This window comes from Protopterus annectens, chromosome 13.part0 (assembly GCF_019279795.1).
Source record: "Protopterus annectens isolate FY-2018-M chromosome 13.part0, PAN1.0, whole genome shotgun sequence".
In the NCBI taxonomy this organism is placed as follows: domain Eukaryota; kingdom Metazoa; phylum Chordata; order Ceratodontiformes; family Protopteridae; genus Protopterus; species Protopterus annectens.
The window spans coordinates 374810915-374826836 of record NC_056747.1 but is presented as its reverse complement, the minus strand read 5'-3'; the positions used below and the strand labels follow the sequence as shown (position 1 = coordinate 374826836).

General features: G+C 37.6%; 1 protein-coding gene across 1 annotated transcript in view; it reads left to right on the top strand.

Annotated features, from left to right (window-relative positions):
• The window catches only part of LOC122787905 (ADAMTS-like protein 5), a 280019-nt gene that overhangs the window by 56433 nt on the left and 207664 nt on the right, over positions 1 to 15922 (top strand). The window contains exon 4 of the mRNA XM_044054829.1: positions 8021 to 8144. Coding sequence (XP_043910764.1) covers positions 8021 to 8144 — 124 coding nt within the window. The remainder of the gene's footprint in view (positions 1 to 8020; positions 8145 to 15922) is intronic.

The following is a 15922-nucleotide window of genomic DNA, read 5'->3' as shown; positions in this document are numbered from 1 at the left end:
ACCTCCCTGATGGGGACGTTTTGGCTAGAGTTGCCTTTCCGACTTCATTTATTTATATACTTGTTTCACCCATATATATTTACTAAAAAAGAAATAGCAATAATAATAATAACAACAATAACTTTCAGTACAGAAATGGGAAAAAATAGAATCAGAAGGACATCCGTATCAAAGGTCTCCCTAGGCGGCCACCTAGTTCACCTGTACATAAGGTCTGTCATGATGCTGTATTCAAACAGCAAAGTGACAATGGTCATGAGTTCCAGATTCTGTTATAAAAAATGAATTTTGTATACACTGCATTTCTCTAGCTTTTTTTAAAAAGAAAAAACATCTTTATTAAATTATCATGTATGACATAGGCAATCTTACATTTATGTAAATGAACATAAACCATAGCGACACAATCTGAATTGCAAACAATGTACATTACTAATCGTGCGAACACAACTGTAGCTCCAAACATTATACATCACTTTTAATATATCCAGTCATTGTCAGTCAACCATGACATAGCTCATTCAAATCCTGACTTCTTTTAAACCTCGTTCCTCCTCTGCATGTATAGATCCCACATTTCCCATTTATTCCGATGTAATTTGCACCTACCCTTTTCTAAAGATTCCAGTTCCAGTTGTTTTGTCTCTATTATCATCTTCGCTACTTCTAGTAAAGTTGATTTAGACTTTGATTTCCATTTTCTAGTAATTGCTTTTTGGCAGCCATCATATGTAGACTTAGCAAGGCCTTACTATGTCTGGGCAATTCCGATTCTGTATTGTAGCTGAAAAAAATTATTTCCCAAGTTATTCCAATTTGCTCACACAGCATCTCCAACAGAGCAGTCTGCAGGGAGTCTTTTAAAGTCTGCCAACTCATTATACTTTCAGAAAATATGTTCCCAGTTACCTCTTTCTTCCCCATCACACCTCCAATATTTGCTAAGTGAGGAAAAAATTCCTTATAGTCTGCTTGGGGTATAAAAAGATCTGTGTAAACACTCCAGGCAAAGATTCTAAATCTTCTAGATTTTGTTGCATATTGGGAGACATACATATAGCCCCTATTGTTTCTTTGTGAATTGCTTATCCAGTCTCTCTTCCCAATCCTTCCTAACCCCCTCTGATTAATTCTTATAGTTATCATGCAATATTTTATATACTGTGCTAATTATTCCTTTCTTAATGGCAACTTCTGTTCTAGATTTTATTAAAAACTCTACCAGTGCTGGTCTTTCAATTAGAACCCCGGTATTTCTTTTTCTTTGCCTATACTCTGATGTCAGCCCTTGATAGTGAAGGCAGTCAATAACCTGCAGTCCAAGTAAGTTCTTGGTGTCATCCCATTCTGTTACCTTTCCCTTTCTGGTTATTTGCTCCCAATACCTTGGTTCCTTTGCCAGTTTTCTGCAATATATTCCAGACCCCTCTTGCTTATTGTTTGTATCCCTAATTGCAGTCATCCCTATTGGCAGAATCTCCTTTCTCCATTCCCATGTTGGCTTAGTTCTGAGAATACCTTCTGCTTCTTTATAAATATAATATTCTGTAGGATTATTGTTGTTCTCCTTAAAAGTCTGCATCCAAACTTCCAGTCTCTCCCTGTTACTTCTGCTTCCCCCTGTTTCATCATCATTTCTTTCCACTTTGTATTATAGTTTTCTGCTTCTGCTATATATAGGAGCCTTAACTGTGTTCAATTTGGGTAATCCCAATCTGCCCTGTTCTATTGGAAGAATAAATTTATCCCACTTGACTCTTGCTGTCTTCCCCTCCCAGATAAAATCCTTCAGTTCTTTATTAACTGCTGTCCACAACTTCTCTGGCTGATAAAAATATGCCTGACCTGTGTATAAGACTAACTGCTTGTGTTTCACTATCTGTATCCATATAACAGAGCTTCCATTTTCTCAGTTTTTGCATTATCTTTTGTTTAGTCTCTTCCCACATATCCTTAGATTCCACACCGGTATCATTTTAATCCATACTATTAAGTACTTCATTTTATCATGTCCCCATAAGTATGGATGTTGGTGAATCCATTTGTATCTGGGTACATAATTTACTGCTATTGCTTTTGTTTTAGCTTCATTAATTTTGTATCCTGAAAAAGTTTGAAACTGTCTCAGCATGTTCCACAGCACTGTAATGTCCCTTTCTGGTTTTGTCAGGTGTAAAATAATGTCATCTGCAAATAGAACCAGCTTTTCTTGACTACCATACCAATTATATCCTTGAATTTCTGAGTCCCTTATTTTCTTTGCCAGTGGTTGTAAATATAGTGCAAATAACAAAGGGGAGAGAGAGGACACCCCTGCCTGGTTCCTCTGCTCAAGCAGAGATTATCAGAGAGGACCCCACCCACTTTAATTTTCACCTCCAATCCCTCATATAGCCTCCTAATCAACCTTATAATTTTATCAGAGAATGCAAATGCTTCCATTGCTGTGCTCATAAACTTTCAGCTTACTCTGTCAAATGCTTAATCTGCATCAAGGCCCACCAACAACAGTGGTATTTTCTTACATTCTGCTTTCTTCTGGATCATCACTGTTCTTCTGTTAATGTTGTCAAATGTTTGCCTTCCTTCCACAAAACCACATTGATCTATATCAATTTTGGCATCACTTTTGCCATTCTTTTAGCCATTGTAGACATAAACATTTTATAATCATGATTTAGTATTGAAATGGGCCTGTATGTGACTGGATCTGATGGATCTCTATCCTGTTTAGGTATTACAGCTATTACTGCTTTATTCCGAGATGTTGGTACTTCTCCTTCTGTTAAAATACTGTTAAATAAAAACCTTCCAGATCTTTATCCTTTTTTTTCCTCCTAGCTTCCAAATTTCCACTGAAATACCATCTATTCCTGGGGACTTTCCTGTAGATTGGTTATATATCACCATTTGTATCTCATCTCCTACAATCCTGTTAATAATTGAGCCTCCACTACCTCTAACATTTGCATATTTAATCATTCCATAAACATTTCCATTTGTATCTTTTCTTGATTTCCATATTTCTCTGTTTTATACAGACTTTCATAGAATTTCTGAAATATTCCTAATATTTCTACAGAATCCCTTGTTATCTTCCCTGTTATATGCTCCCTAAGCTTGGTGACAGCCGTTTCTACTTTCTGCTGCCCAAGTTGTTGTGCTAAAAGTTTTTGTGCTCTAGAGTTATTATCAAAATACAGTTGCTTAACAGCAATCTTTCCAAATTCATGCATATTATCAAGGTAATCCCTTATTTTCTGTTTAGCATTTTGCAGTTGCTCCTGTTCTTGTTCTGTGAGATTCCTCCTATTCTGCAGTACTTTTAACTATTGTCAGTCCCTCTAAATAATTTTTGTTACTTCTTAACCATATCGCCCTTTCTTTTATTTCCACCCTGTTTTTAAATTCCACTTTAATTTTATCCCACTCCCTAGCTATATTTTCAGAAGAAATTTCTATCTTCTCTAATAGCTCCCATTCCTTCAATTCCCCTCTTTTCAACAGATAGGTGGGAAAGTGCCATTGTCTCATTTTTATTTCATTACCCTATGTTTTTATTTTAGTTATTATTGGCGCATGATCTAATGCAGTTATTGGGTGAGTATCAAGACCTTCAATTAAATGCACATGCTCCTGTGGAATGTAAATTCTATCTAGCCTATCCCAGTTTTTTATATTTTGGTGACATCCCTTTCTCTTTGACCTCACTAGTAAATGGAAGATTAGACAGGGCAAATATTATCAGTGTTATTAGGACTGAAAGTAGATTTCTTTAGAACAAAGGACACCAGTGCCTCCTTTAATAAAGATGGAATGGTCCTACAGTGCAAAGATGTAGTGATAATATGATAACTAATAGGCCCCAGCCCATTTAGACTACTACAAAACAGATGGATTGGGCAAGGGTTTAAGTCATAAGTAATTGGATGCATTCTCAAACCAGGGCAGGAAATCTGTAAAATGAGGTATCTGAAATGCTGTCCACTTCCAGGATATGAATTCACAGTGATCACTGTCAACAGTCCCTCAGTTTATTGGAGTAGAGAAAGCCAATGTCAAAAATGAAAGCCTAGAAGCAAAAAATTGATTATTCAACTCACATTCTTCAGATGAAAAAGTTTTGTGGACAGTCAGAGACCATATTACACTACCTTTTGACTGTGTCAAAAAGCATGCCCAGCCAGTTACTTTCGGAAGAGATCTATCTTAATGGAAGTACTTTCATTTTTATGTATGACGTCTGCATGATAAAATACATAATGCTCATCAAGCCTGTGTTTAACCTTGAAGAGGTCAGCTCATCACCATGTATGCTTCAGTCTTCATATTTTCATTCTAAATCCACAGAAGTTAGCATCAAATCATGGCTCACTTGGTAGCAGGTGAACAGGACACACATGCTGGAGCCTTTATGTAAAGTGATAATCTCCTGGTCTTTTTGTAAACTGAAAGAAACATATTGAGACTATCAGCATTGGACTCTGAAAAAAAACAGCTGAGTGTAGGAATAACCTAATTGCCTGTTGCAGCATTAAAATTCCTGCATTTAAGGAGAAAATTCTGGAGAAGATCCTAAGGGATAGGCTATTTGCTTTCCTAAAGGATAGCAGTATCCAGGAGAACAAACCACACATGCTCATTGGTCATAAAAATATGCCTGTCAAACCTGATCCAGAAGACAGAATAACTGAATGTTGCGGCATTAAACTTTTTATTTTCAAGGAGAAAATTGTGGAGAAGATCCTGAGGAAAATGTTGATCACTTTCATAGAGGACAGCTGTACTCAGAACAACTATGATGGGTTCATGGTCGGATAAAGCTCCCAATCAAATCTGATGTACTTTTATGACTGAGTTACAGAAGAACTTAACAGGGAGCCCCAGTAAATGCAGTGTGTCTGCACTTCACCCAGACATTTGACTTGGTCCCAGGCAGATTGTTGTTGGAGGGGCTGGGGTGGGATCAAAACTTAAGGAATTTGCTTGCTTCATGGTTGAGAGATAAAATGCATAAAGTTGTGAAGAGAGGGACAGTTTCTTGAATAAGGAAAGGGCAACAAAACAGGAGAGTGAACAGCGTAAAATGGGGGAAGAGTCTAAAGAAGGATTTAGAAATGCTGACAAAGTGGGGTTGAAAGGTGGCAGTTGAGGTTCATTGTAGATCAATGCAAAGTAGTGCATTTGGGCCACAGCAGCTGTTGTGTGTAGAATCATCTGGAAGGAGGAGTGCAGCTTTCTGCGGCACAGCAGGAAAATGATCTGGCATTGCTGCTCACACCTGAACTAGACTACCAGAAGTGGAGTGAGAGTGCAGAGGCATCAGCCAGCAGCATTTGGGGATGTATCCTCAGGCTCTCAGGCTTCAGGTGTAAACAGGTAATATTTCTGTTCTTCTGTACAAAACTCAGGCCACATCTTGAGTACTTTGCACAATTCTGGACGCCACACAAGGAGACATCAAGGTTTCAGAAAGAGTCCAGAGGAAAGCCACCAGAGTGTTGAGTGGAATGAAGGGGAAAGATATGACTCAAAAACTGAGGCATTAGAGAGCTGTTTTCACTAGAGACCAAAAGAGAAAGGAAACATCATATGTGTACTTAAGACCATGTCAGAGAGATGTGAAGGAGTTGTCCTGAACTGAAAAGCCGGGGTAGTGGGGACATCCAGCAGACTGTAGAAATGAACTCTTCACAGATTTCTAAAATTACAAATGTATTGTGAGGGTTATAGACCTATGGAATGGGCTTCCTGAACTAGTGATGAAAGGGCAATCTATGGTGAATCTAAGATGGTATGGGACAGGTGGCGAAGGGGGTGAGGAGGAAGGTGGCGATGCAGGGAAGGTAGAATGTTTGAATGCACTTGAAAGGCAGAATAAGTAGGCCTGTTGTCTCGTTTTATCAAGCAAACCACTTTCTGAGGTTTTTCAGGCAAATGGTATGCCCTGAAACAGTCAGTAATACCACTGGGGTAAACACTGAATGATATATGGTACCATTTAAGAAGCCTAATGGTTTAAGGGGTTTGGGGAGAAGCTGAGGAGTATGTTCAAAATGAAAAAGTCAATAACAGTTTTACTTGTGATTGAATAACCTTTTTCATACCATACCTAAAATTGCAGTAGTAGTGTCAACAACACTGGAGTTTCTTTACAGACTAAAATATATAGTGAAAGGTTTTCAGTTTACAAATTATTTAAAACACTGGCTTTCAAGTAGATTCAAGTGCCACAGCATGTTACTTTGTTCATAGTGGTAGCCTTTGTTTTAAGACTTAAAAGGAAACACAGTGGACAGAATGGGGGTTATGGATTGCATACTCCCCTGCAATGGTGGAAAAGATTATGATACACTATTAAATTAGCCATTCAAGGACTCTGTCTGCAGGGACTGTTTGCAACATAAGCAGGTTGCTCAGCTTGGTTCTGATCTGTGGTGTACATCTTCACTGGAAAAGTGTGAATGCGTTTCACAGACAGTAAAGGGAGAGGGGACAGCAAATGCACTTCTTTAAATCCTTGCTTTGTTCTTTTGACACTGCGGTTCCAAGGCATTCTGTATCCAGAGGCTGGGTGCATTCCTCCCCTCCAACTCACATGAAGAAGAAAAGGCAGAAATGTACACCTAGTGTTATCACAACAGAATAAAAACTGACATAAAAAATTTAGAGGTGTGCTGAATAACCATCTTTATGGCAAATGCCATTTTCAGCCTTGTAGGAAGTTGTACAGGCTCTTTCTTGTGAAAACTGCATATCCATCAGCTCTGACTACTCCATGGAGAAGAATTCTCGGGGGGGGGGGGGCAACCTTCATATTTATTTCTTCAGTGAGTACTTCAAGGGAATAGCACAGAAGTGGGTTGTCTGGTTAAAAAGAATTATGCTGTTATTTATTTATCTATCCATGCATTAGTGTATGCTTTTATTATTTTGTTATTTCATGTACAGCATAAGAAAATATAACAAAAAATATGAGGTGTAATTACATATATATATATATATATATATATATATATATATATATATATACTGTATAAGCATTATAAGATTCAGATGCATTCTATTTTCTTGCTAAGCTAAACAGTAATTGATACATTGTGTGACACATAAAAGAAAGACTGGGCTTTTTTGAGAAAGGATTTGGTAGTAAAGGTGAAAAGATAAAATAGCAGAAGACTGGATATCATATGATGAAGAGTTCTGATGTCTTAGTTCAAGAAAAGAAAATTATTTAGCACCACTGTGAAGTTCCCCCCTGACAGACAGAGAACTTAAGAATGGAGGCATATGTAGTAAAAGAGCCCAGTACCTGAATAACCTGGTGAAGTAAAGAGAGTGTGCACAAGTGTGGGATAGATGTCATATAAAATGGATTAGATGAAGCTACATGGACTGGCTCTCCGTTGAATTTTTGTAGTGTTGTGCACAATATGGTGAAAAGCATACAAAGTGACAGACTCCATTTACCTGTGTGGATAGTGTTGTAGGTGGATGTAGAAGTAAGCATATGAAAGCCCTTTGGGGGTTACTGGGCGACTCTGTTATGCTGTAAATGGCTAAACAGACTGGAAATTAAGAAGGTTTAAGAAAGGAAGGAACTATAATGAAAAAAGTGAAACTGTGCTCTATGGCTACAACCATGTCTATCAGAATGTTGTTGTTTTTTTTTCTAGTGAAGGCAGCCACCTGTTCAGACACCCGTATTAGATCCTTGTTTTATTTGTAAGAGCTTGGTCAAAGACTTGCATAAAGCACTGAAGGAATAACTGGCTAGGCTTTAAATGCTTAAGAGAATAATTTGTGGTAGAGTTTTTAATGTTTAATAAAAGTAGAAAACTGTTTTAATTCCTCCTGTTAAACCCCCAGATATGCGCTCTTCACCAGACAGAGGAACTACTGTTTTTTTTTCCATTTGTTAGGATAGATTGTACAGTTATGCTACTATGTACAGTAAAGAACCTGGTCCACATATGACAAGTATCTTTCAACCAAGACTCCTTTTTTTCCTTTGTTCTAGGAAGCTGGCTGTGATGGAATTTTAGGATCCAATGTTCAGGCGGATGTCTGTGGACACTGTGGAGGAAAAAATGACACCTGTATTTTTATCCAGAGAATTTACCAAGATTATTCCACGGTTTCTGGTGATTGTATTTATTAGAGTTTTGCTTTATACTTGGATAAGCATGCTTAACACTAGATTATATCTTGAGATCTGCCAGATCAGATTACATAACAAAGGAGTACAGTTCTGTAAAAAAAGAAAAAGCTAACATATCAGAGTATGGTATACACTTAGTACTGCAGCTCTGCACATAGTACATTTCATTTTGTGAGTCAGAATGATATACAGAGTAAAATATAGGTCATAATACAATGCTGTACAGAGCAGAGCTGTACAGTATAACTGCAACACTACATAGGCAGAATACAAAATGAGCAAATGTACTCATGACAGCCAAAAGATGTATTTCGCTGTTGTAAATATAAATGAACTCTGGATGTTGAAGCTGAGTCAAATCTAAAACATGACTTAATGGGGCAAAGGGGAACTGCTAGGCTATCTTTTCTGATTTCTGACAGAGTCAAATATTCATGTTGTTAGTAAGCAAAAAGTTAAGATAATTTTTTTTTTCACATTCAGACTTCTGTATGCAGAGACTTCAAGGAATTTGTAAATATTAGCTACCCTCCCACCAGTAACACAACTTAAATAGCAAACCAAACAAACCATTGTTCTCACAATTCCATAATACTGAGGGATTTGGCAATATGAATTCCTGCTTAAATATTTCCACTTTATGGTCACAACAGACTGCATTTGGTGAACTAACACACACTCATCTATTGGTTACCCATCACACTGGCTGACAGTGTGGCTGACAATTACATGTGAATATGTGAACAGATTATCTCCTAATACAAGCTTAGACAATTTGTGGTATTTTCTAACAGAAAAAAACATAATTAAACTTTGTTTTATCGTTCTAGGATTCATGACCCTTTACATTTTTTTCAACTAACATTTACAGAGAAAAATCAGGTGTCTAAAGAAGCACTGCTAAAAATGTCCATTAGCATCTGTGATGAATAGCTTTCCTATACCTTTGTTTGGTCATTGACGTTTTCTCCCTTTGACTGCTAGCAGGAACTTTTTTTTAAACAAAACCAGATTGTTGCTTTTTACCTCCCTGGGATTTCATTCTTATAATGAATAATAGAATCTCTTTTTCTTATAAATAATTTTACTTCACATAACATGATGTAGGCAAGATGAGGACAGAGCAAACCTTGTTAAATACAATCCAGATACACAATTTTAATTTTTGAGATTGTGAGCAGGGTGCTTTGTAAACGGGTACAATGACATTCACAAAGATTCATTCTGCCCATATTAATTGGCTAAATTTCAGGTTGGGCAATTAGCTTGATGGAGAAAATCTCAGATTCAGAGACATGGTAAAGCCAAACAGGGAAACATGTCATTACCATGTCTCTGAATCTTAACTCTGAGCTGTCAGACCGGATAGTTCTAGCAATATTCATCATATTGATCAGTGCTGCAGCACCCTTAGCTATATGAGTTGTATCCTGCATAGGATATAACAGCTAGCCAGCTTCCAAAGCTTCAGGCCACATTCCATGCATCTAGACTGTCAGACAGCTTGAGTTGAGCTGACTAAAAGACATGTTTAGGTGCCAAACCCTTCAGAGCTTTCCTGCTGTTGAAGAGAGCACTTTTCAAGGTTTGATGGTCAACTTGTGCTTTTCTTTTGCTGGGCATAAAAGTTCCCTTTGGAGAAAAACATTCCACATAAAAATGTGTTTTAATGTGCTTTCTTGTTTAGGAAAGTTATTCTTAAGCTAGGTGTAGATCAGAGAGCATGTGTTATGTGCTGTATCTTTAAGAAGTAAGTCAAAGACTGAGAATGCACATATAAATGTTAAGCACTTGCCTTTCCTAGTGCCATTTTGAGAGTGCAGCCAGAGAGTAAGCATGTATGATTACAGCAGTTAGTTTGTATATGTTACTTAAGTTAACGTCAGTAAACTTCTATCATGATGTATTTGTATAAAATAAAGCTGCTTGAACAGAACCCACGAAAACTCTTCTAATGTGTCCAAAGTAGGAGAGACATGGTGTCAGAATTGGGATAGAAGAAAATAGGATTTGCGTCATGAGGTGTAGAGATGACTGTGAAAGTAAACTAAAAGAAACGAGCACAAAAAAGAGCCAGAAAAAAAGCAAAAGTAATGAGAATATCACAAAATATTTATTTCATAAAAAGGACAAAACAGGTCATTACAAGGGCACAAACCACATTATTAAACAAGCGAGAGGCATAGAAGGCTTATTAACTAAAGGAAATGTTTAAAGTAAAGGTGTTTGACAAAACGATTAACAGAAAAGCAATATGAGCATGTTTAAAGGCAAAATAGGCATCTTTAGATAAAACGAGCACAAGAAAAGTACAATGGATATGAAAAGAGATTAAACAAGCAAAATGAATATAATAATGGCAAAAAGGGGCACCTTCATTGTAAATTAAGCAAGGCGACTGCATGTTTTTTGGCAAAGTGCTGTGTTTTGGTATAACTACAGCTTCGTATTGTATCAAGGGCATAACTAAAGTTATTCGAAGTATCTCAAAGTGTGTAAAAGTGCTTACAGTGTGTGCTTATTAATGTTCATGTATTTCGAAGAGTCATTTGTGTGCAAAGTGCCACTGTTTTGTGAAGTGCAGTCAAAGTATAGCCATTTCGAAAAGTTTCTTGTGCTGGGTTTGTCTGTTTACAAAGTGTTGCCATTACAAAGTGTTCCTTGCACTGTAGAGAATCGCCTAGAAAGGTACTGCCATTTTGGGAAAGTTTCAGTGTGTTGTGTACTGTTTATTCGCAAAGTGCCATTACTTCGAAATGTTATTTACTCTGGGCTTCTCCTGCCCAGTTCATTCGCATTATGCAGTTATTTATTTGAAGTATTTCTTAAAAAGATGATAAATTACTTTAGCAATACAATAATTTCAAAAGTATTACAATGCCCTAGAAACTTATTCCACAAAGTCCAGTTACACAGAGGCTTGCATTGTGCAGTTATTTGACATGTTTCTTATACTGATAAGAGGTGATTTTGTGCAATACAGTAATTTCAAAAGTATTACAGTGCCCAAGAGATTTATTTTGCAAAGTTCAATTATATAGAGGCTTGTTGTGTTATAGAGCAAAGTTACAAGTACTGGCATAAATTTCTGGCATATGTGTATGTGTTCATGGTTATTTACAAAATCCTTTACTGTTATGTGTTAATATGGCAAACGGATTTCGGAAGCCCTTACCTCTTGTATTTGATCAGAATATTGCAGAGAATTGGAGAATATTTGAGCAAGAGTACGATATTTTTATAAAAGCAGCTTATTCAGATAAAGATGCATGCACCAAGGTATTCATTTTGCTAAACTTAGCTGGGTCAGAGGCCATAGAAAGAAAGTGTTCATTTATGTATGCACCAGCAGTGTATGAAGGAGAAGGTGAAAACTGTCGTATTGTTGTACAGATTGAGTCAAGGGAAGACCCCGAGTGTTTAAAGTGCAAATTTGGAGAAATGTGTAACCCCCAGACAAATATTACACTGAAGAGGCATTTGTTTTACACGAGAGATCAGAAACCAGGGGAAACTTTTGCAGCTTGTATAACTGATCTGAGAAACAAGGCTAAAACTTTTCGTTTGGTGACTTAAAAGAAGAGTTAATAAAGGACAGGCTCATGTGTGGTATTAACAGTACTGCTGTGAGACAGATCTTGCTTCGTGATAGTGATTTAACGTTGTGTAAAGCCATAAAAATTTGCCAAATCCATGAAGTGACAGAAAAACACACTAGCATGCTTGCAAGTGACAAGAGCATGATTTCAGCAGGCTCCAGAGCCAATGTAGACAGTATGCAACATGTGGCAAACAGAAATAGGCCTACTAAGCACATGGCAGCCACAACCCATGCTGGCTCATCAAGAAAACTATGCAGTTTTCCATTAAGTTCTAATACCAGTTCAGTTAGAGGAACATGTTCTTCGGTGGAGTATGTAGCATGAATCCGCAAAACCCAAGTCCAGCTTTATTATTAACTGTCGCAATTGTGGTGCAAATCATGAGTCTAAAAGAGAGAAATGCTTAGCATTTGGTCAGCAATGTCACAAGTGTAACAAATGGAACCATTTCCAAAAAGTTTGCAAATCAGGTAAACCTCACGCAGTTGTAAAGAAAGGTCATACAAAAAAGCAGGTTGATCATGTAGAGACGCAGCAGTCAGCTTTCTATGTAGATGGTGTGTCAGTGTTTTATGAAAAAGTTGATGGAGTGAATTTATTGGCAAAGAGCGAAGTGTTCTGTACTGTCTGGATCAATGGTAAAACCACAGAGCTTAAAGTAGACACAGGTTCAAAGTGTAATGTTATATCAGCAGACACATTTGCTTGAGTGAGAACTAATGAGCAACTCAATGTGACCAGTAGTGTGAAACTTGTTGCTTATGGAGATGAAGAGATTCAAACCGAAGGCTTAGTGATGGTTTCATGTTATTTGACCAAGAACTGTTACAACTTGTTATTCTATGTAGTCAGAATAGCAGTACAGTCTTTATTGGATCTCATAGATAGTTTGAGAATGAATCTATTTTTTTTTACCAAAGAAGTTCATCACATAAGTGCATCTCTTAGTTCTAATTTTTCTGAAGTCATTTTCTTAGAATATGCTGATGTTTTCAAGGACAGTTTGGGCAAACTTCCAGTAGTGTATTCCATGAAGTTAGACCTAGAGGTCACTCCAGTAGTCAGACCAGCAAGAAGAGTTCCGATAGCTTTGCAGGATAAAGTTAAGGCTCAGTTGGACAAAATGGTACAGCAAGATGTAATTTGTCCAGTTACAGAACCAACTGAGGTTATTCGGGCTGTAGACTGTGGACAAGCTGTCCACACAGTGTACCTTGACCTTGATAAGGCATTCAGTGCCAGTTATAATTGGTTATGGTACTTTCTATGTTTTGTTACCTATGCTATCCTAATTGGTTTTGTAATTGGAGCTTTTCTCCTCAGGTCTCCACTGAAAACGGGCTCCTGCCCAGCTGGACCAACCCGGTTAACAAATGTCAAATAAATGAATAAATAAATAAATAAAATACCACATGCAAATATTAAACAAGTTGAAGAAGCTTCATACTGACCCTTATATGTGGTTAGGGGGACAGCCAACTGGCTTAGAGACAGTTCTCACACAGTAAGAGTAGGGGGTGTATCCTTTGGGTGTATGAAGGTGACCAGTGGAGATCTGTAGGGATCTGTCCTGGGACCTCTGATGTTTATTTAGCATCTTCTTCTCAGATCTCCACATATCAAAGATGTTTGGTTAACAAAGTTCGCTGCTGAAGTTTCCCTCTGACATATACGCACTCCAGCAAAAGTTTACACTTGTCAGTAGCTAGTATACCAAAAACAGGCCCAGGCTTAAGTCAAAAGTGCAACACTGTAGCATTTGTTAAACACCTCTCAGCTCTAGCTTATAGTTGAGATAACATACCACTTAAAAATGAAAAGGTTCTGAGAGACCAGGGTAGTTGTATGTCTATCCCCCTTATGTTTGACCATCACGTTGCAGCAGTGATTAGAAAATACTTTTACTTTGTGCAGGAAAATGTATTTTTTCGAGATCAAAAGAAGTCCACACCTCCTTGTAGTCCACACTAATTAGACCCATAATTGAGTACAGTGCCCCTTTGGGATGTATCGTATTAAGCATATCAAACAAATGGAAAGATCCCTGAGGTTTGTAACATGGGTTTAAAAGATCTGAACTATCCAAAAAGACTGGAGGCTTTATCTGTATACTTAGTTTCATATAGGCTCCTTGGGGAGATCTGTGCCTTGCGTATGGGGCTATAAAGGCTCCAGTGATTTAAGAACTCTTACATCTTAATAAAACAAGCAGTCTAGCTTAACACTAGGGCAAGAGATCTAAATCTACTCCTATAAATAAGTAAGACAAGAATGAGGGATGCATTTGTCATGCAGTGCCTACCCCTTATCTGGAACAAATTCCCTCTGCAAGTTAAGCAGTGTGACACTCTGTCTGCCTTTAAAAAGGAGCTGAACAACTGGATGGGTGTTCATAAATTCACCCTTGGTATGACTGGCATAGCCCTCTTTAAGAAGATAGACAAGGCCTAAGGATGGGAATTGTTAAGGTTGAAGTGACCTCACAGCTTGGTACCTTGCAACACCTGTGATCTTTTAATCGTTGTGTAAGATGCAAAATATAGAAAGAAAAAAGTCCACGATTCACCATCTCACCAGGACATGAGCGGTAAAGCTGCCTTAAAAAGGGCTTGTTAGCACATTCACGGAAACTAGCTATTCAAAGACACATTGCTTACAATGAGGAAAGACTTCATTATCAGATAATTTGGATGCACTGTGTTAGCACAAGCACCCTTATCCTTTATCCTCCTTCCAACAGTCATGGACATACCACAATACCTCTTAACTGTTCCTGATGTTGACCCATATTTTTTCCTATTCCTTGTAACTCATGTATGAATACAGTCAATTAGTAATGCCAGTCATTAGAATTTAATTTGTATTATTCAGAACATGCAATGTGAAGTAAGACATGTTACTTTATTAACTTTTCAAGTGGATTAGAGTAGTATTTATAAGGACCCCTGGTGCTGTGTAGTGTCTCGTCCCAGGCTTGGTCCAGAAGTCTTGAGCACAGCTTCTGTCAGTTATGGACCCTGCAATCAGTAAATAATGGCAGACAATAGAGTTCCAAACTTCTCATTGTTCAGTAAATGCATCCAGATGCAAGACCTGTTGCACTATTAACTTTTTAAGCGGCTAAAGTAATATGTAGGAATAATCCCTGGTGTCTGGTGTCCCCCCTCCATTTGTCGCACATACTAATGTACACACATATACACTCCCACTATTCCCTAGCCACTAAACTCCCCAACAGTAAAGTCTAATTTAGTCTCACCCATTGAAAGGAATGAGCGCATGTGAACTTTTGGCCAGGTTAATAACCACTTCTGGCAGTAAGGATTTACACAGCTGAGCAGTTCTCTGAAACACTTGGCTGTGTAAAGCTCATACTGCATGCATTTCCAGGGGAAGAGCATATGGCTATTACCATATACTTTTCCTCCAGAACACCACATTGGCATTTGCAGTAGGCCATAGAGCCAGCCCACTGCAGTGCTGCACCTCTTTGAGATAGGCAGTTTGGTTGGACTAATTATGATTTAGAAACGGTTACTACCAACAGTAACAATAATTACCACTGGTGGTGACCTTGAAATTAAAATTAGGATAATAAAGAATGTAAGAGAATGTGAATATACATAATAAAACTATGAAAAGTTTTAGTGAAGTATGAGTCAAATAAGAAAAATCATTTATGTGTTAATGGCCATTTTGCATATAAATGTTTTTATGTTATAAAACATATTAACTGCAACAGCCTCGATTGACAAAGTCATATTACTGTTTGGTAGCTACACAGAGCACAATGCTAACAGTCATACTGACTAAACTTTCTAGCTATTCAGTCATTTCAGCTACGGCTGGAACATTGTGGAGTTAAGTTTCCATATGGTAACCTTAGAAATCTATTATGTACCCAGGGGTATATTAAACATGCTCAGCCTGGAACTAGCTTTACATAGCTTATTTTGCTATAGCCCTCAGTTAACATCAAGTACATAAAAGAACATAAACTTAGGCATTGTTTTAGTTACTTCCTGTACTGTCTGAAGTATATAATGGGCCCCTTTAGATTCATTTATTTATGTCGTGGCAATGTATACGTATTCTCAGCTTATTTATTTATTTATTATTTGTCTTTGTTGACCGGTAAAAATCCAACTGGTTAAAACCT